This window comes from Phoca vitulina, unplaced genomic scaffold (genome assembly GCF_004348235.1).
Source record: "Phoca vitulina isolate PV1807 unplaced genomic scaffold, GSC_HSeal_1.0 scaffold27, whole genome shotgun sequence".
NCBI lineage: Eukaryota > Metazoa > Chordata > Mammalia > Carnivora > Phocidae > Phoca > Phoca vitulina.
The window spans coordinates 12617950-12640502 of record NW_022589730.1 but is presented as its reverse complement, the minus strand read 5'-3'; the positions used below and the strand labels follow the sequence as shown (position 1 = coordinate 12640502).

Here is a 22553-nt window from a genome sequence, read left to right as displayed (position 1 = left end):
AATCCAGAGAAACACTCTGCTCTGGGTTCCGCACTAACCTTCAAATGTTAAACTCTGAGCCAGTTTACCAGAAGACAAGTGTGCCCCATGAAGAGAAAAATGCAAAGTGCATGAAGAACATTCCAAATCCGTTATAAGTAGAGAGGCTCCTTCTCTCCCTCAATCTCTCTGGAATGTTCTCAATTCCATCCCTCTCCCCCCACTCCCCTCACCACCCCACCACGCACAGGCACTCAGCTGTAGAAAATAAAACAATAACTATGGTTTTTCCTGTTGAAGAAGTCTGGGAGAGTGAGGGAACATTCGTAGGAAGAAATAAAAGGAAATTTAAAAATGATGAACTGGCATCTGACTCAGCAACTGTGTCTAAAACATTGGTCCAGACCCCTTGTTCCTGGGGTGGGAGAATGGACATGGGACTGGATGGAGTGGTTTCCTGGGTTCCATACCAACCCATCAAGGGAGAAGAGCACCAACATTTGTTGGATGCCTCTAGCACACGGCACCTTAAGAGCGGCTTTAACAATTTAACAGCAAATATTTCACCCATAATATTTTCTATTTTACTGCCCATTATTATTCCACTAATTTAGAGCTTTCTATTTTTTTTTTCTTTTTAAGAAATACTACTGGGGAAAACTACTAGAATTGCTTCCGATTGGCAGACTACAGAAAAGTAAGCAAGGAAAGTGTGAGTTGTTAGAATGTGTCAGAGCTCAGGTTTCTACCTGTAGACAGACATGGAAAGTGTGGGTAATTAAGTCATTCAGGCAAAACCTTCATTGTTGATCTCTGTCTTTTGATTTGAGCTCCTGGCCAAGAGAAACATGAAAGGAAGAGTGCACAGGCTTGTAAAAGTGAATCAGAGGGTGGGGCCGAGAAAAGGGAGGTGCTAGAATTTTTAAAGATGATTCCTACAGTTAAAAGTTACTTAACTCAGCCACAATCTCTTATTAAAGGAACCGGTTGCCAATTCTGCTCCAGCAGAAGAAAATAAGGTATTGTAAACATTTTTTTGTTTAAAAATGTTTATTTATGCTTTCCTTCTTTATTGAAGTGTCTAGCTGAATAACAAATGATCAAGAGCTCCCAAAGACAGAAATAATGGGTAAAGCTTCATCTCCCCAAGAATTCTGTACAAGTCAGACAGATTTAACCCCAAGCTGGTTCAAAGTTCGTATGGGAAAGAGGGCAAAGGGGGAGAGAGAGCATTCATTTAAAAGGAGCTAGAGAAATGGTTTTACCAGGAATTGTGAAGTTGTGAATGGTATCTCCTCCAGCCACATTTCTAGATTGGCCACCTCTGTATCTGTCAACATAGGCAAAGAGAAATAGAATATTCTCTGAATAATTGAGGCCACCCCCTTCTAACCCTTCAGAAGAGCGGGCTTGGTAATATGAATTTGATCCCCATCATTAACGTGTGGAATTAATGGTTCGGCTCTCTTTCGCTGTCCCCACCCAACGTGGCCACCACTCCATGGGCTGTTAGGTTTCTTCTCTTCCATTGAGTAGCCTAAGCCCCAGCCTTCCACTATGTGCTCATTGTAAAACACCCCAAACTATTGCTTACCTCAGAAAATGGCTTTGGGTAAGTATAGAAGTGCTGAGGGGAGATGTCATCCTCTGGTAGACACAGTGCCAAGAAGTAGGCACTATCATTAGTATGATAGTCATGGAGCCTTGGGTATCTTTTTATGGAAAACGGGGTGAGGTTCCTTCCCACTTCCTCCATCTCCGTACCATCCTCCCTCCTTTCTTCTTCCTCCTGTTCACCTTCTTTCCTCACCCAATCCCTCCATTTTACCATTAAAATCTTGAAGACAATGAGATGCAATGACAAAGGCGATTGTATTCAGAGTCCGGAGAATGTGATTGCAGTGAGCACTTTGCTCTTAGCTAGCTGTGCACATTGGGCAGCACATTTAAACTCTCTGGGCCTTAGTTTCCTAGTAGATAAAACAAGACAATTGGACTAGAGGGGACTCCAAGCTTCTTTGGGACTATGTGTGTCTATGATGTGACATTTTGATGAATGACAGTATCCTTTTATTACTTTCATAGTTCTCCAGTTTTTCCCCTAAGCCCTTGAGAGATTGAAATTTTACATATTTTACATATATATATATTTGTAGTATTACGTATATATATATATATATACACATATATATGTGTGTGTGTGTGTGTATATATATACATATATATATATATAAACTGACACATCTGTAACTCCTGAAAACTGCAAAGTACAATTTATTCTGAAAATGGCATAGTAGGTTTCTGATCTAGACATTTATAATCTTCTCTGAAAAAAAGCATTGTCTAACTCTTGTATGGATAAATTATTTCCTGTAAAACATCATCCTAAAATTCTGCATCCTTCAGAAGGCACTTTTCACTCTTGGATTAAATTTTACCAATGGGTTAGCACTTCTATAAATTTTTTGTAAAAAAAAAAAAAATGGCAGGAATTGTTCTTTTATGTTCTGGGCAATACCTCATATATTAATGATGATATTAACAAGACAATGAAGCTGAAGATAACTGGATATTAACTTTCCACAAGTAATTAGCTCTTTCATTAGATAAAACTCTTGTTTTCAGGAATTTGTTATAAGTAATTAAACTCTAGAATAACCATAAACCATAGGTAGAAAGATAAAAATCTCAGGCCCTAAGATATTACTTTCTCCTCCCTTCATGGTTAGTATGGTTTTGAGGGGCCAGGCATTTTCCATATGAATGTAATTCATGAATTCTAAAGAGAGAAAGTTTAATATATATAGGCAGTAAACAAGCATCATTTGAATGAATATAGCTGTAAAGAGATTAAGGAGGTTATTTCCAAGATGGCACTGGATTTATCAAGAAAAAAATACTGGCAAGTTTCGAACATTTTGTGAGGGTGTAGACTTACTACAAAACTAGAGTTGTTTTTTCTTTAGTCAAATAATATTAGCCTAGGATTATCATCATCTTCAGCAATAGGCAGTAACTACAACTGAAGCAGGACTTAAAGGGGGAAGGTCTTTGACTAAGTGCAAGCCTATGGTTAGGAGGGATTTCAGCAGGATCACTGTTAATCCAATTCATAATGAAACCAAAACTTGGGGGCGCCTGGGTGGCTCAGATGGTTAAGTGTCTGCCTTCGGCTCAGGTCATGATCCCGGGACCCTGGGATGGAGTCTGGCGTCAGGCTTCCTGCTCAGCGGGGAGCCTGCTTCTCCCTCTGCCTCTGCCTCTCTCTGTCTCTCATGAATAAATAAATAAAATCTTAAAAAAGAAAGAAACCAAAACTTGGCCTACACATGCCTCTCCCTTGATTCAACTATTTGACCAGAGAGAACTCCTGACCTTTCTAAAGCTCTGAGGGCCAGGTGATATCAGTATAAGATGAAGTTCTATACAACATTGGCACTAATGGGAAATTCTAGGTCTAGGAAGTTGATTTATTTTTAATCATTTAACCAGTCTGAGAGATTATTTGGTGATAAAAGGACATCAGATTAAAGTAGTTATTTCTTTGATAGTAGTTATTTCTTTGATTTCTTTGATAGTAGTTATTTCTTTCTTCTATTGAAGTAGTTATTTCTTAAAAGACTGAAAATGTTGGGTAATTAGAGGTGAAATTTAGAGATTGAATATAATTTTTTTTAAATGAGTAAAACTGAGTTTTTTTGTTCAAGAAGACCAGTTTCAGAGGGTCCCAAGTGAGTGAGAATAAGGGCAAAGAGCCTTGACTTCCCTACTTCTCTATGAGCATTTCCCACTAAACTGTGTATGGTTTTAAGTTTAAGTAATTAAAAAATGGCAGGTGGAGCCCAAACAATGAACATTGTAAAAAAGTAATAAACAAGTATTTATAAGCATCCATTTTGTGTAAAGTCCTGAACAAGGTGTTGTTGGAGATACAGAAAATTTTACTATCAAGAAACTTACCCTGGAGTTGGAAAGATATAAGCATATGAAGACAGAACTAGCAGTGGGATAAATGTAAATAGGGGGCAAAAATGATATTGTGGGACTTACTCCTCTGCACATAAGAGATCAGGAAAAGCTCCTAAAGAAAAACAGAAACTTGCACAGAATTGGATTTCAATAGAGTAAAGGAGGATCAAAGCATTCCAGGAACAAAGAATATCATAGCTAAAGGCATGAATGAATAAATAAGGTTAAAAAGTACAAAAATATGGGTGATAGATAAGTGAGAAAAAGCACAACGTTTCTTGAAAAAATGTCTAGTGATTTCTCATGTACCGTATAAACTCAGCAGTGCATTGAGAAGCACAGGGCTGACCTTGACGAGACCTGGTTCCACTGCCATGTTTATTGTGATTTTCTCAACAAGGAGCTGCCGACTGACTATCACCCAATTGTTCTCTGCTGTGCCTTATCACTAAAATTTGAGCAATTTCCTTAAACTCTCTGGACTTCAGTTTTCTAATATGTAAACTAATAATGTTGGTGTGGAATTTTCCCACAGTCTATTTGGCTGTTATGAATAGGTACACATATAAGGATGAATGGAAATATATACATTACATATATGCTATAAAATCGGATTAGATCATATAAATTTTGGTCATTTCAAGAAGGGGTGATTAAAGAAGATAGTTGTATCAGCCAAAAGTAAAATAAGTGGAAAGGATTATTAACAAGTTTCCATCTCTGCTTTATTTTTCTTAGGTTTTCCCAATGGACCCTCTAGCCAAATCAATCAACCGATTTGCCCTGGACTTCAGCAAAAAGCTGGCTGAATCGGCTGAGGGCAAAAATATTTTCTTTTCTCCCTGGGGCATCTCGACCTCGTTGGCTATGGTGTATTTCGGCACCGGAGGTACAACGGCCTCCCAGATGGCCCAGGTGAGCGGGAGAGGTCAAGCGTCTTCTGTGGCCTTTAAACAGAGGGCTCTCTTTAGCTGTTAATATCATTTGCTTCCTGAAGTCTGCATAGCTTACATTTTACAGCCATATCCTTCAAAACAAAAAATACACTTAAACATTTTTTTAGGCCGTAAAAAGACGTCTGGGAAAGAGAATCAACTGGAAAAATCGCTGCTTAAAAACCACCTAAGAGCCCATGTTCCCTAGCAAGATCAAATGGAGAGAAGATAAGGTTGTTGAGTTTGGTTCAGCACCAAAAAAAAAATTTAGTTTGATTATTAATACATTTCAAGAAGTAATGGCTCATACTTTATTTTATTTTTAAATTTTAATTCCAGTGAAGTTAACATACAGTGTTATATTAGTTTCAGGTGTACAATACAAGATTCAACACTTCTGTGATTTACTCAGAGCTCATCATGATAAGTGAGCTCTTAATCCCCTTCATCTATTTCCCCCATCCCCCCACCCACCGCCCTTCTGGCTACCCTCTCTTTGTTCTCTCTAGTCAAGAGTCTGCTTTTTCCCTTGCCTCGTTTTTCTTTGTTCATTTGTTTTGCTCCTTAAATTCCATGTATGAGTGATATCATATCGTTTTTGAATGGCTCATACTTTAAATAATAATTAGTCATCGTCTTTCCAATCTCAGAAGGATTTTCTTGAAGACACAAATAGAAAAATCAAGTGAATCCTGTTCTTTGTGCTTTGTTTGGTTGTTTCTGTGTTCAATCTCTGGTTGTCTGGATGAATGTAAAGAACCCATTGAGAGCATTAAAATAACAAAACAATAGTACTGTATGAGCAATTATTGATTTGCTGTAAGCATCTTCAAAGCATTGTGCGTGTGTGTGCACACGCCCACGTGCATGCAAAAGTAGAACCATAGATAGCAAAATTATAGTTTAAAAAGCCATGTGTGTATGTGTGCATGTGTGCACACATATAAATATATGTGTGTCTCTTTTAAAATAGAAATAGAAAAGAGTAAATCCAGCCCTAAATCATGCAATAATCAAAAGGCCAAGTGATAGAATTTCCACTCAAGGTGGCGCCCTTTGGGCAAAATACAGAAAACAGCACTGCCAGTAGTTCTGAACGAAATAGGCAGAATTTATCTTCTGTCAGCTTGGGCCTAGGATGTCACCCTTATTCTTTTAGTTCACAAGATACTGTATAGTTTCAAACAACAACAAAATCCTGGTTCACCCCTAGTTAATAACTGGTTAATTATTAAAAGGCTTAACTGTTAATATGATAGACAATCTTAGATGGATTCCAACTTGGGTCCATTTCATATAAATATATTGCTGTGTGTTCCTTGCCCTTGCCTTATTTAAATGCTATTTACATATCAATAGCAACACTATGCAATGGAGACTGAGTTGCTCATGTACCCCTGTCTGTCACTGGGTGTCAGTCAGCACGAGCTTTGGTAAACCAGACTTTATTCCTCATTGTGAGGTGGGTCCAGGCTGTGGGAGATGGGATTATCACCTCATTTTCTACTGTTGTACAATTCAGGGGAAGCAAGCATGTCCACCTCCTTCTTGTTAACTTCCAAATGAAATGCTGGGGTGAACACAAAGAATGTGTCTCTAACTGTCAAGTGGGGTAGACAATGAGACGTGAAACACTTAACTAGAATAAACAACTAAAATCCCTGAATTTTATAGATAATTGGAGCAATAGTGGCTTATGCTTAAATCGTCTAAATGATGCTCTCAATTGAACACCTAGTTTTCAAAACAACCGTAGATAAAAAAAATAATACATGGAATACAAGAGATTTTTACCTCTAAGGATCTTCCCAACATCATCTCGAATGTCCTATAAAGAGTATAAGAATAAAGAGACCAGCTACTTAAACAGGAGCTTAAAAAATTTATTTAAAGGTTGCTGTCAACTTACTCCATCCATCCAGTTAACACATCATTTAAGTGAAATCAGAACCCCTCTGGTAATTAATTATATGCTCTGTAGTGAAGTGAACAACTGACTTGTATTTACTGATGAGTATTTCAGATGGTTACGTCTTCGCAAAGTATGTTCACATATTGCCTTTTATTGACATGACAGGTGCTTCAGTTTAGCAGAGACCAGGACATCAAATCTTGTCCTGAAAGTGAGAAGAAAAGAAAGACGGTATGTCTTATTTTGAATACACATTTGATAAGGAGAAAACACTTGCAGTATATGTATTTTAGTGGCTGATTTAAGCAAACTTTGATAGGGAATGTCTCTGAGAAAAAATATCATCAAACTATAGAAAATTTTTCAAAATACAAAAACGTGTATGCTTTTTGGAAGGGTCGTATTCTTTCCCTTTATCTCTCTCCATCTTTTTTCCCCTTCAAAACTGCCCCACCTTCAAACTTGTTCTTGCCTTTACAAACTAAATGTGAAGAAAATGATGCCCTAAGAACTTGTAAATTCTTGCGCTGCTAACATTAAAGAAAACATTTTTTGTCTACCATGCAATTGATTTCAGCTTTTGTTTGCAGTACACCAAATCATTTCATTGAGATATAAGTTGTTCATTTATAGCTAGTTCTTGTTCAGTGTTTTTATTTGACTGTTTGACTAATCCCTTTTCTTTCAAAGGAATTCAGTTTGGGTAAGGTTGAAGAAATACACTCTCACTTCCAGACACTTATCTCAGAAATCAACCATCCCAGCAAGGCTTGCATACTTAAAACAGCCAACAGGATATATGGAGAGAAAACCTACCCATTTCACACTGTAAGTGCAAACATGTCGTGTTAAGCTGATGGGAAAGAAAGAGGCATGTGAGACCAATCAGTAAACTCTTTGTACATTTCTCTAGAGCTCCCGGGGACAATGTTCATGTATGGGGTCAGCATTTCTGGTAAACCACCAATAGGTGTCTAGTAAAGGAAACCAATAATGGGTCTCAAGCCAGACCTAGTGATCAGATCTTTATGCTCAGAATGAAGGGGTCCACCTCGGCCGGTAAACAGGTACAGAAATGTGGTTTGCGTGGTCTCTGGGTTAGCATTTGTTTCATGGGGAATGGAGCAGAAGATGCAGAGTAACTCAGTAGGGTCAACGTGCAGGAGCAGGGGGCAGAGCTGGTCCTGCAAGTGCAGCTGGAGACTTGTACTCAAGAGCAAACCTGACTTTGGGATCAGACGGGTCATCTCACAGCATGACTTTAGAGACTTTAGGAAAGACCCTTAACATGGGATAATATCACCTTCTCCCCTTCTCGGATGGTTAAGACCCCACAATGCAGACCATGCTTTCGTCCTCAGTTCAGATTCAAGGGCTCCTCAGAGTGGTCCACCCTGAACCAAGCCAAGCACCGACTTTCCCGTTAGTCCATCACATCTCATGTCATAAGAGAGCAGGAGGACCCAAGTGCCCAGTGGGCAAAGAGCAAGGAAATTGGATAGGGTAGAGGGACAGCCATAGAAAAGATAACGCTATCTTATGATATCAAGCAGTGCTGTCCCTGCCCATAGCCAGTGAATTCGGGGAGTTCAGGACTTGGGCTTGGCTATGACTAAAGCCAGAAAAGCATCCAAATGAGGCCTTAAAGACATTTCTATTACTGGTAGTCTTGTGTGTTTGGGTTTGGTCTGGAAGTAGGAGGTATTTGAGTGGGGCGGGCACTTAGAGATGAGAAGGACACAGAGGTACAAAATGAGACATCTTTTAAAATATCCACAAGCCCTGAGAAGCCCTGGCTGTGCTCGGAGAGGTTGATCAGAACCCATGAGTCAACCCAGGGAATGGTGCCTGATGAATCTTTAAGCCTTCCTTTTTCACTGGATTATAATTTCTACAGAGCTTAGACTTCCTAGTCTTCAAACCATTGCCTGGAGGCTGAATTAACTCACCACGTTTTACTGCACACAATTCCTCCAGCAAGTAATAAACCGAAGGAGTACGACAGCTGTCCTGAGGACAGCAGGTGCCCTTGCAAGCCCACTTCTGATGACTGCCACGAGGAGGGACATCAAAGGGCTGGAGGACGAGGCCAGCTTTCTTCCCTCAGACAGCCATGCTTAGCAATCAGTTTTCAGGGCAGCGTATAGCTCTCCTCAGGGGCCCTCCACAGGTTCTTGGGTGCTTAGAGTCCACAGCAGGTGTCTCCTGGACCCATAGGCCTCACTTTGGTTCCAGCTCTGCTGGAGAAAGCCAAGTGCAACTGCCAACACATCTTAGTCACTGGAGACAGTCCTGGGACTCCTAGAGTTCTCTCCCTTTTCATTCCAGCCCCATTTCACAGGCATGAATAAACATAGGAGAGAGTAGGGGTGTTTGGGTGGCTCAGTCCATTCAGTGTCTGAGTCTTGGTCTCGGGGTTGTGAGTTCAAGCCCCATGGTGGGGTCCACGCTGGGTGTAGAGCCTACTTAAAAAAATAGGGGAGGGTGTGGGAGCCCCAGAACTGTGGGAGACAGGCCTTCCTCCACACTTGGACTTCTGCACGGCTAGTTTGTGCCCAGTTAACTTTAAAGAGGGGAGTGTTTCATTTTCGACCAAAATGGGAGTATGAAAAAGACAGAAGGGGGCAACGGGGTGGGGGTTTGCAACTGTCCATTGATAGACTTGATTTCTCAGTTTTGGACACTCTACAAAAGGAGATTTTTACCTATATCTTCCAGAAATATTTAGAAGACATGAAAACATACTTCGGTGCAGAACCGCAGTCTGTTAACTTTGTGGAAGCTTCTGGACAAATCCGAAAGGAGATCAACTCTTGGGTTGAAAGTCAGACTGAGGGTAAGCTTTCACCAAGGTTCTCGGCAGAGTGTCTTCTCCAAGCATTGCTGTATTTTTTTGAATTTGCGTTGTATGTAAGTATGTGTATTTCTTAACTAGAACTATGGACACCTTCTAAATACTCAGAACATTTCTTTCTATTCATGCTGATGATTTGCAGATCCACAGCTTTCCCAATAAGTCTTATCTAAAACATATAAGTCAAGATACCCACTTTACTAAGTGGACAAGAAAATTCTTATATCCCAATAATTCTAAAGAGGAGCCCAGGGGCAAAAAAGCAGGACAGTGCAAAAGGAAAAGTTGAAATACTGCTACATTTGTGATTTCCAAAGAAAAATAGCTAGTAATTAATAACAAAATTGTGGCATTAAATGTGTTATATAATCTTAAGTAATTTTCAAAATCAGGTCAGGTATGAGAGTAGGGGGCTAAGCTGCCGTAGCAGAGAGACCTGGAATACAGTGGCTTAACGATAGGGTAGAAGTTTATTTTTTTCACGTAATAGTCAAAAGGCAGATAAGCATTCTGTTTGCTGAGGCAATCCAGAGACCCAGACTGGGGGCCAGCTCCGCCACCCTCAAAACATGGTTTTTGTATTTAAGTCTAAGATGATTCTTGCATGTGTCATTTTAAAGTCACCAGAAAATGGGGAAGAGAAAGCCTCTTTGCATTTAAAGAGATGACCTGAAAGTTTCACACATCAATTGCACCCATATCCCAAACTCAGCTACATGGTGCGCTTTAGGCTCCAGGGACACACCTGTCGTGATTTACTTGGGACTTGCCTGGATTTTCCACCTGAAGGCCTCTCGGTCCCAGGCAAACCAGGATAGTTGGTCACCTAGACTTGCTGTAATAATGATCTATAAGATGCAGTTTGTAGTTACGTAGCCACACACTCACCTAAAAGTTGAGTGTTCTATTTCTTTTAAAATTTTTTAATTTTAATTTTTTAATTTTTTATTTAAATTCCAATTAACATATAGTGTAATATTAGTTTCATGTTAAAATTTAGTGATTCAACACTAAAATTTACTGATTCAACCCGGTGCTCATCACAAGTCCCCTCAATCCTCATCACTTGTTTAGCCCATCTCCCTGCTCACCTCCCCTCTGGTGACCCTCAGTGTGTTCTCTGTAGTAAAGAGTCTGTTTCTTGGTTTTCCTCTCTCTTTTTTTCCCTATGATCATTTGTTTTGTTCTTAAATTCCACATGAGTGAAATCATATGCTATTTGTCTTTCTCTGACTGACTTATTTCACTTAACATAATACCCTCTAGTTCCATCCACATCATTGCAAATGGCAAGATTTCATTCTTTTTTATGACTGAGTAATATTCCATTGTATATATACACCACATCTTTTTTATCCCTTTATCAGTCGATGGACACTTGGGCTGTTTCCATAACTTGGCTATTGTTGGTAATGCTGCTATAAACTTCAGGGTACATGTATCCCTTTGAATTCATATTTTTGTACCTTTGGGTAAATATCTACTAGTACAATTGCTGGGTGGTAGGGTACTTCTATTTTTAACTTTTCGAGGAGCCTCCATACTGTTTTCCAGAGTGGCTGCACCAGTTTGCATTCCCACCAAGAGTGCAAGAGGGTTCCCCTTTCTCCGCATCCTCGCCAGCACCTGTTACTTCTTGTGTTGTTGATTTTAGCCATTCTAACAGTTGTGAGGTCATATCTCATTGTAGTTCTGATTTGCATTTCCCTGATGATCAGTGATGTTGAGCATCTTCTCATGTGTCTGTTGGCCATGTGGATGTCTTCTTTGGAAAAATGTCTATTCATGGCTTCTGCCCATTTCTTAAGTGGATTATTCATTTTGGGGATGTTGAGTTTTGTAAGTTTTTTATTTATTTTGGATACTAACCCTTTATCAGATATGTCATTTGCAAATATCTTCTCCCATTCCATAGGCTGCCTTTTAGTTCTGTTGATTGTTTCCTTTGCAGTGCAGAAGCTTTTTATCTTGATGAAGTCCCAATAGTTTATTTCTGCCTCTCTCTTTGCTCACACAGCACTCAGTGTGAAAGTTCACTTTGACTTGCACCGCACTGTTATTGAAGTTAACTGCTGAAGCCTCCCCTACTAGACTCAAGAGCCCAAGGGCAATGATGCTGCCTGATGTGAGTTTCAGCTTTGAATCACTAACACACAGCAGGCCTGCTAATTGTCGTTGTTCAGAACGTTAACGTTTACTGAAGTGCCCGAGGAAGTTAGCAGCCCTGAATTCTCAGTTCCTTTTTCATTGAACTAGTGATTCAGAAGCCATGGTGAGGCAAGAGTGACCATTTTACTTAACTTACACCTGATTTGGATTCATTCAAAAGCAAGCCTGTTTTTAGAATCATAGATTAGCTAGCATTTACTGAGCACTTGTATGGTTTCAGTTGGCAGGAGGACCAAATGGGATTGTAAAGGCAAAAGTGTGTTGTAATATCCAACACAAATTCAACATGGCAGACGTGGCTGTAAGAATAGTCTGGGGCTGAACTAAATCTGAGGTCTCAAATTCCTGACCCAGTGTCTGCTGTGTTTTCTAGAAGAGAAGGGGGAGCCCTACAGATAGGGAGGAAAGAGTAGACTTCAGATTATAGTTACTATAGGGTCAAAATAAAGGATAGACACACTTGGAAAAATCCTCCATTGTCACACTACTCGTGAAATGAGAGTTCCTCCAAAATAAACTAACCCAGGGCACGGTCAGAATCTTTTATTAAGCCCCTATTGCCTGCATCCCATGACTTCATTGCTCCAGCTGGCAAGGCTGGCTCTATTTCTTAGAAGTGGAATCTTCTAAAGAGGAAGAAAGCTGTCGTTTCTGTATTTTCTCTTTACGTACTGAACACAAATATCGGCTATTTGAGGGCTATTCAACACCAAATAAGGTAAAGAATGAATCAGCTATTTAGGAACTTTGACTTTGTCAAGGCAGAGTTCTGCACATCCTTAAGGGAAGTTGCTAGAAACTCTTCAGCATGACTACGTTCCATCTGAACCACCTAAAAGAAGCTTCTTTCCTTAAGGTTCCAAATAGACCTTCTTTCAAGTAGCCATGTGGACTACTTGGACATACAGCATTCAGAGTCAAAGTCTCACTGATAGTGTCAGTTACATGTTCCAAATTTTTTTCTGGTTTGTCTTCTTTATAGTCTCTAAGCTACTTAAAAGTGGGTGTTGGGGAAGGTTATTATCTACATGTTTGTAATCTCAAAATCTATCATGTGCTTGGCACACTGGGCACTCTAGTGTCACATTAATAACTCTGTGCTCAGCAGGACTTACCCTGAATATCTTCGAAGATTGTCCTTCCCATGACCTCAAACTACCAAGGGTGTGTGCAATGAACCAGCCAATAGGTGGCACTTTAGCTCTAAAGAGTATAGCAAAATCATGGTCGAATTTGGCTCTGTTAATTTGAAGTTGTATTTGACTACATTTTGTACATCCTTTATAAAATAATTATATTTTACATATCTTAACACAGCTGTGGGCTCAAGAGGCTGGTTTCTCTGAAAACATATGAACCCAGAGAATAATGCAACACAACTTAAATCATCTGGATCTCAACCAACTTGAGATAAGTCTGTGCAAAACTCAATCCTCGATATGTTCTCTATTTGCATATACAACTCTATCAAATGATAGAATACTTGATTAAAAATGACACAGAGCTTTTAGAGAATAAAACTTCTGTGCAAAAATAAAGATTAAAAAAATGATGTAGACGGCCTCCCCATGGTGAATCATCAAAGAAATTGTAAATTAAGTTTAACATACTGTCTTTAATAAGATACAAAAACGCATACTAAAATGATTTAGAAAGTTCTGATGTCAGCATTTAAAATCAAATTCAAATTTAATTGTTAAAACCAAAATGTTTGTTTCATAGGTGAGGGAGGGTTGTTTTGAATAGACACGTCCAAGTCATACCTCAGATCCACTGGAATCTCTAGAAGTGCTGCCCCCAGAACTTTTTAAAAAGCTGCACAGGTGCTTCTGATGGGGTGAGGACTACTGCCGGCGGGGTGTGCGCTCGTGCAGTCAGGCTCATGGAGCCCGTTGGCTGTGCGTGCGCATGTCTTCCTAACCCCCCTTTCAGAGACTTCCATGTTGGTAGCTTGAAATCAATATGGCGAGAATATTTACACCTCAGAAATAGGCTACAAATCAGGAGTCTCCTTCTCCCCCACCCCTACCTGGAGCCAGTTTACCAGCAAACCCCTAGAAATGGAAAGCCAGGGCTCTGGATTTCATTTAATTGTTGTTTTATTATAGTTCACTTACCTACTATTGTTTTCCAAACCTACTTTTTGTTTGTAACAATAAAGGGAAATCGAGAAGTTAAATAGACCTAATTGTAGTTGTTCTTAATTATTTTTAAAAAGCTTTATTACGTGTGTTTATTACCCCACTGTGTCCTGACCCCACTGTGGCATGGGTGTCCTTGCTCAATGCAATAACCTGCAAGCGGACATATTTGCTACCCATTGTTGGCACACGGGGGTATAAAGACCATTAGAGGGACGCCTGGGTGGCTCAGTCGGTTGAGTGGCTGCCTTCGGCTCAGGTCATGATCCCAGGGTCCTGGGATCGAGTCCCGCATCGGGCTCCCTGCTCGGCGGGAGGCCTGCTCTCCCTCTCCCACTCCCGCTGCTTGTGCTCCTGGTCTCGCTATCTCTGCCTCTGTCAAATAAATAAATAGAGTCTTTAAAAAAAAAAAAAGACCATTAGACCAAATGACTCCAAACCAGTGGCTCTCAGTCCTCGTACACATGAAGCTAAGTTTACTAATTCCCAAGTCCAACCCCAGATGAATTAATTCATATCTCTCAGAGTGAGGCTCAGGCATCAGTATTTCTTAATCCTCAGGTGATTCTAATTGATAGTCAAGGCTAAGAATAATTGCTGTAAATGGAATAATTCCCTCAATCCCATTGACACTCCCCATTTCCGAACGAGCTCCATTGTCATGGCCTTTGAGGTTCCAACTCCCTGGATAACACTTGGACTTGCTCAACAGTCCTCTGGTGTGTGTGTGTGTACATGCTGTGGTTTCACCTATCAGTCTAATCCATCTGTATTTTCTCTTCAAAATGTCTTTCAATAGCATCTTTTCTTGGTTTGCATTCCTGTTTCAGAATTATTCTTTTCAACAAATATTTGTTCTAGAAAAACAATATTTTGTTTATATATTCTAAGGCTTTAAAAAGAAAACTGTACACAAAGTTATCAAATTTGCTTTTCATAGGAGAATGGGTTAGCCATTCTGAAACTATTTTATGTATATTCTAGGACTGAGCAAATAAGTAAATACATTGGAAATAATAAGGGCCAGGTTTTTCACTGACAGAGAAAGGAATTGAAAATAAGGAAAAGCAGAGGTGAGCATGAACCCCATGGTGCTGGATTGGAATAGGAGATATCAATATGACTTCCTCATCTTTAATATATAAGCAGACAGAGAATTAGATAGATATTGGAAATATTTACAGATGTGTGTATAATACATGTATTTTCTAGCTTTCTCTGCTGAGCAATGACACACCAGTAATAATGTGCATAGCTAACTTCCACATCTTGATTTCTAAAAGCCATCCTTCAAAAAAAAAAAAAATAACCAGGGTTCCTAGAAGAAGAAATGCCAATTCTAGGGCTGGGACATGGAAAGTACCAGATAAACCTTAGGATACATTTTGGTACCAGAAAGTAGAGAAATGCTCAAAATATTTGAGAACATGTCAGAAGGACATAGGGGCCAACTTGAGGAGGTTTCCAATAACCAAATTTTGGACAATTTGAGCAGCAAAATAGATAATGATAGTAATAAATTATAACCCATAGGGTAAACAAATATCCATGAGTCTATACTGATATAAATTATTGAATACCTAAATGAAAGGAAGAGATGGGAAAGTTCTTCCTCATAGTAGAATTCCAGTTCATAAATGTAGAAGGAATAGTGGAAATTGAAAATCACCATTTGGCAAACACTACAGTCAACATTGCTTCAAGCAAGATCATCAATGAATGCTAAAATTGGTGGGCAAAAATTTGATGAGAAACAGGAACTTTATGTGGTCACCAGGTAGCTCCCCACATGATACTTATGAATTACAAAGGGAAAAGTCATCATTTCACAGTGAGAAGCCTGTGGGAATCAAATCATCAAAGTTAACATCACCCATGGTGGGAAATAGGAACATAATTTATTTCCTAGTATGATTCATTGAGAGGCACGTAACAATGCTTCTGTGGTTGTATTGGTGGCCTAGGGCTGCCATGACAAATTACCACAAAGTGGATGGTTTCAAACAATAGAAAGGTATTCTCCCACAGTTCCAGAGGCTTCGAGTCTGAAATCAAGATATGAGCAGGGCCACGCTTCCTCTAAATGCTGTAGGGAAGGCACTATTCCATGCTTCCCTCCTTGCTTCTGGTGTTGTTGGCAATCCTTGACATCCCTTGGCTTATGGACACTTCAGTCTCTGCCTCTGATGGCCCATAATCTTCTTTACATCTGTCCTATGTCTGTGTTTTCACATAGTCCTGTCCTCTCTCTGTGTCTATGTTCAAATTTTCCTCCTCTTGTAAGGACATCAGTTATTAGATTAGAGCTACCCTAATCCAGGATGACCTCATCTTAACTTGATTAGATCTGCAGAGACCCTATTTCCAAATAAGAGCACATTCACAGGGACTGGTAGTGAGGGCCTAACATACCTTTCTGGGGGGATACAATTGAGGAAATATCAGACAAATCTGAACTGAGAATTGAGGGAGCAAAGTGTCAAAGTCATGAAAGCCAAAGAAGGAATGAGGAACTATCCCAGATTCAAAGGCACTAAGATGAATTGACACTTAAACACAACTTGAGATTTTGAGATCTTGGATTGATTTCTGGTCCAGAAGAAGGACTTTATTGGAACAGTAGATGAAATTTAAATAGGACCTGTTAGTAATATTCTATTAATGCTAACTATCATTGGTGGATATAAGAAATTATCACTTAGCAGTATTTCATAATTATCATTTTTATAAGTGTGGCATATTCCAGGATGTAACTCTACCATTTGTAACCTGTCCTTTTGTTCTTGTAGGAAAAATCCAAAATCTCCTACCTGATGATGCTGTGGATTTTGCAACAAGAATGGTTCTGGTGAACGCCCTTTACTTTAAAGGAATCTGGGAACATCAGTTTTTAGTCCAAAACACCACAGAAAAGCCTTTCAGAATAAACAAGGTAAAAACCTTTTAATAATCAGCATGGGTTTTTACATGGCATTGTAAAGGAGGTTCTATTTGAAATTCATTCTTCTTTCTGAATATATGTTCCTGGAAAGTCTGGCTATTACCAGGGCAGGGATGGCTGAGCTAAAAGCCAGGTCCATCCCACCTGGGAATTCCTCTTTCATTGTTTCTTCTCTGAAAATAGACTATTCACATATTTTATCACTTAGTCCCCCCTACGACTATGGTAGAATAGATAAGGTAGTTATTATATTTATTTTCCAGCTGTCAAAGTGACTGGAGCCATGACTAAGTTAGAAATCTACCAGAACTGTAACCCCCAACTCTTCACTATTAGTTCTGTTCTTGTTCTACTAGATCAATACTCTTCTACCAAATTCTTATCCTTCCATAAGTAAAAGAAATACACATTTAAAATCTCATCTCTTCCATTGTTTTCTCTTTGTGTTAGGACACAACACACTTGTTTTTGTGATAGGAACCCTCTACAGCAAGAAGGGAGACTAATATAAGGTGACAGATCCCTTAGAATCTAAGGGCTGGAATGTGGCTGGGTCTTGGAACTTGAGTGGAAACAAGGATTCAAATGTAGTCAAGATTCAGTCTTTATCCTTTCAACTCTGTTTCTCCCACCGTTCTTCCCTCAGGCTGAAGTCTAACTTCCTCTTCTTCCCAGTTCACACTGGCAGAACATGGCTACTCACAATACTGCCTCTGTTTTAGAGACCAGTATAATAGATCTCATTTTAAATTCCTAGGAAAGGAATTGATTAGCCAACATTTGTTAAAGCTGTTTAGTCCTGTGGTGGGTCTTCTCACATAAATAGTGCTGCCAAGGACCTACCACAGTAGGTGGGTGGTACAGTAGGATGATTACCATCCACAGCAATCGTGTGGATGTGTGCAATAGGCAGTTCTCAATCAGTGGGATAAAGATGGGGAAAGGACCAAACATATAATCGAATAGGCTAACCAGAAATGAGCTGGAGAGTTACCTGGCCTAGTATATCCACAAGGAATTTTCAGTTGCAAGTGATAAAATAGCATTCCAAAATGGGCCAGTAAAATGGGAATTATATTAGCATTCATTACGTAACTAAGAGGAACTGAGATGTCCAGGGAGTCTCAAGACATAATCTCACTTCTCTGTCTCTCTCTACCCCCACTCCCACCACCTCCACTCCCTCTGGTTGTTGCCTTCATTCTCTAATACTGAAGATACAATTTCTCTATATGACCAGGGAATATCGTTGCCCCCTTGTCAGCCTCCGAGGTTCACAACCCTGGTAGATAGTCTTTGCTGCTAGCTCTAACAGAATGCTCCCAAAGGAGGACTCTGTGTTGTGCCATTCATGTGCTCATCCCTGAAAAATCACTGTATCATGAAGTATCCTGAATGAACAGCCCTAGTCATATGACCACTACATTAGCAGATGGGTAGGACTTTGTGATTAACAGCTCCCTATAGAATGGATAAGTAACATATGTCTACAACATCTGAATTGCAGGGTTTTGTTTTTGTATTACCATTGGCTTTACTATAAATAAACTTTTTTAAAGAGCATTTTTAGGTTTGCAGCAAAAATGAGAGGAAAGTAGAGTTCCCATATATCACCCCCCACATAGTTTCCCTTATTATTAACATTTTGCATTAATGTGGTGCCTTTGTTACAGTTAATGAGCCAATATTGATACATTTTTATTAGTTGAAGTCTATAGTTCACTAGGGTTCACTTTTGGTCTTGTATAGTTCTACGGGCTTTGACTAATGCATAGTCATGTATCCACCGCCATTCTGGTATCATATGGAATAGTTTAACTGCCCGAAAAAAATGCCCTGTACTCCACCCATTCATCCCTCCTCCTAAATACCCGGGAAGCACTGATCTTTTTACTGTCTCTATTGTTTTGCTTTTTCTGGAGCGTCATGTAGTTGGAATTATATAGTATGTAGACTTTTCAGACGGGCTTCTTCCATTAAGCAATAGGCAATAGATTTAAGCTTTCTCCCTGTCTTTCCCTGGCTTGATAGATCGTTTTACTTTACTGTTGAATAATATTCCATTATCTGGACGTATTGCAGTTTGTTTAGCCATTCACCTATTGAAGGACATCTTGGCTGCTTCCAATTTTTGGCAATTAGGAATAAAGGTGCTATAAATATCTATGTGCAAGATTTTGTGTGGACATAAGTTTTTAACTCATTCTGGTAAATACTCAGGAGCACACTTGCTGGATCATATGGTAATACTATGTTTAGCTTTGTAAGAACCTGCCAAACTGTCTCTGGAAGTGGCTTCCACTTTGCATTCCCATGGTCAGGGAACAATAGTTCCTGTTTCTCCACACCTTTGTCAGCAGTTGATATTGTCAGTGTTTTGGACTTTCAGCCACGCTAAAAGGTCTGTAGTGCTATCTCATTGTTCTAATTTGCAATTCCCTAATGACGTATGATTGAGCATCTCTTCATATGCTGCATGTCTTCCTTCGGCAAGGTATCATATCTTTTAACCATTTTTAAAATTGGGTTCTTTTATTATCATTGAGTTTTTAAAAGTTCTTTATATATTTTGATACCGGTCCTTTATCAGATATGTGTTTTGCAAGTATTTCCTCCTAGCCTATTGTTTTTTTATTCTCATAGTAAATGTCAGTGTTTATGATACTAAAATACTTTCTCAAATGTTTGCATGTGAAATACACCTTATTCAGTTTCTGAATCATTGACATTGGCATAGTTTGCCTAAGCTTAGATATTTTTTAAAGTGTTCAGTGGGATCCAGCTTGCTATGATTTATAGAGGTTGCCACGATAGCATTATAAAAAGAAACCTTCATATCACTTATTGATAATGTTATCCAGTAGAACACCTATTTCAGAAAGCAAGATCTGAATAACTTAGTCAGCATTTTGCAGAGAATCACCAATTTTGCCAATGTCCCAGACTACTGGGAACCAATTATGGTAAAACAAAATTAAGGATTTGGTGGAACATTTCCTCAGTGATTTTGCTACTTCCTTCCCATAGAGTACAAGCAAACCAGTGCTAATGATGTCCATGAAAGAAAAACTTCAAGTTTTTCACATTGAAAAGCCACAAGCCATGGGCCTTCAACTCTACTATGAGAGCCGTGATCTCAGCCTGCTTATACTGCTGCCAGAAGATATCGATGGGCTGGATCAGGTACTGTCTGTCTGCTGCGAAGGTGGTTCTGGTGTTTACTCCTCTGGGGAGAAACATAAGACATGGTCTCCCTGTTTGTTCTTTGATTCCTATAGAGGAAGACAACCAACATACCTTGAGCCCTCAGGACTTTACCTTCACAGTATCATTTAAATTTTATAAAACTCTGTAAGTTGGGTATCACTATTCCTCAGAAAGTTTAAGTAATCTAGAGGCTCTAGCATGGGGTAGCTAAACAAACAGCCACAGGAGCAACGGATACATATATTCTTTGCCAGTCACAGAGCTGACCTCAGTTTAGGTCTTTCTTCTCCTTCTGGTAGGGCTTACCTAATTGGAGGTTAATTTTTTAATCATTTGCATTAATCTAGCTTGAGATACACATTTTTAAACAAGACTCTGACTTCCAAAACTTGAAAAAAAAATCCATTTTAATTAAATAAAGTCTTCAGGAGAAAAAGGCTATATCAGTACTAAGTATCAGTACTACCTTCAATTATTTGCTTATCAGCTAAATTTCTATGAAGCCTGACATAACTTTGGTCACACCATGTTTTTGAGCAATTTGTATATTTAAATTGAACATTAGTTTCTCATGCAATGGGTGGCCTGGCTTTCTTTGCACTGTGTATAATTTTTCATGTGTTCCAGATTCTTTATACTTCTAAGTTTCCACAGCCCTGCTAGAATGTAGAAGAGATTTCCAAATGGTATCATAAAATTTGTGAAACTGGAAAGAATGGTAAAAGTAAGACAAATGGTGGACACTAAACCATTAGCGTCACACCCTTATAAGATAAGCCTTTCTTCCTAAAAGTGCAGGTTCCTGACCTGAATATGTTGTCAGATTACTAATGTACACCATCTACAAGTATGTCATTGACAGCAATACTTGGGTCTAGAAAACTCTCAAAGTAGCAAAAGCATGCGTCTTGAAACAAACATTTATTTAAAAAAAATCAAGCACATTTTTTCTCATATATACTTATGCATATGGGTGTATACATCCACATATATTTATTATTTAGATAATTTAAAATATAAACAGGAGAAAAACATTCTCAAAAACTATACTAAAAAATAGGCATTACTCTTAAGATTTGGAGATTTTCCTTTCTTTACTTTTCCTTCGCTTTTTTCTTGGCATGGCTTATAGTTACTAATTTCATATTGTTGTGATTATATAGACATTTTATTTTATCTCAGATTTTGTTTTCAAAGAGCTGTGTCCCATGTTAATATAACAGATACTTTTTGGACCCTGGCACATAATTTATTCTAAAGTTTATGCTTTTGTGTAGACAGCACCTAAATGCATATTTATGTTGCCTCATTTCCGTGTGTAGTTGATGTTTTGCACGCTGGCATAGAACTATGCCATTTTGAATCAAGGTCTAATTCTCCTGTATCCTGGCAACTACTCAGGTCCACAACAAAGATTCTGTAGGGCAACAGTGTGAGGAATCTCATTACACAAAGAATTTCCAAATGTGTGTGCTTTGTTATCCTGGGTAATGGGAGTGATGGTAATTCATGTATGTAATATCTTGAGGTCTCACCCAACCACTATTTCTCACTCCACTCTGGAATTACTGACTCTCTCCTCCTCGTTCCACACCTGCAGCTGGAAAAGGCCATCACCTATGAGAAGCTGAGTGAGTGGACCAGCGCAGACATGATGGAATTGTATCAGGTGCAGGTGCAGCTCCCCAAGTTCAGGCTGGAAGAGACTTACGATCTCAAGTCAACCCTGAGCAATATGGGGATGAGCGATGCCTTTAATGAGAGCAGAGCTGATTTCTCAGGAATGTCTATGGAGAGAAATTTATTTCTGTCCAATGTTTTCCACAAGTCTTTTGTAGAGATAAATGAACAAGGTACAGAGGCTGCGGCTGGCACTGGGAGTGAGGTGAGCTTTCGAACTCAACTCCCCTCCATTGAATTTAATGCAAACCACCCATTCCTCTTCTTCATCAGGTACAACAAAACTGGGAGCATTCTCTTTTATGGGAGATTCTGCTCCCCCTAGACCATGTATCTCTCTCATCAAACAAGACCATCTTCCGGTGTGAAAAGTGCACCAAAAGATGGAAAAACACAATTATAATAAAAACCAATTTGTAGCTTGTATCTTTTTCACACTTGAATGTTAGCAAATAAACCTTGAAATAATGCATCCTAGTGACTTTATCATATCTACCTAGCTAGAGAGAATGGCAAATTTTATTTTTATCACTTAACATTTTGTCTTAATGTGACTTTTATTTACATTTCAGAAGTACTATGTTATTCAACTGAATGCCTTACAATTGTTGAACTACTTGGTCACTGTATTATCATTGTCACTTATATTTCACATGCCGCACTGAGTAAAGAAAAATCTTTACAAAGGTGATGTATGGATTCTTAGTTTGAACAAATGTATAAAGGTAATGTTAGATGTTAGCGCTGGGGAAAAGGTGTTAGGAGT

The 22553-nt window shown here is 39.1% G+C and overlaps 1 protein-coding gene across 1 annotated transcript; it reads left to right on the top strand.

The window, feature by feature from the left end:
* The first annotated feature begins 969 nt into the window (after positions 1–969).
* On the top strand, positions 970–22112 carry SERPINB10 (serpin family B member 10). The gene is made up of 8 exons (XM_032422879.1): positions 970–998; positions 4687–4863; positions 6961–7026; positions 7486–7623; positions 9514–9631; positions 16749–16891; positions 19928–20083; positions 21708–22112. Exons 2-8 carry the CDS (start codon positions 4696–4698, stop codon positions 22110–22112), a joined length of 1194 nt encoding a protein of 397 aa, XP_032278770.1. The 5' UTR covers positions 970–998; positions 4687–4695.
* The last annotated feature ends 441 nt before the right edge of the window (positions 22113–22553 follow it).

Coding starts and splice junctions, on each gene's coding strand:
- SERPINB10 (XM_032422879.1), top strand. CDS start 4,696: ATGGACCCTCTAGCCAAATCAATCAACCGATTTGCCCTGGACTTCAGC. Junction 9,632..16,748: donor GGTTGAAAGTCAGACTGAGG/GTAAGCTTTCAC, acceptor TTGTTCTTGTAG/GAAAAATCCAAAATCTCCTA. Junction 16,892..19,927: donor AGCCTTTCAGAATAAACAAG/GTAAAAACCTTT, acceptor TCCTTCCCATAG/AGTACAAGCAAACCAGTGCT.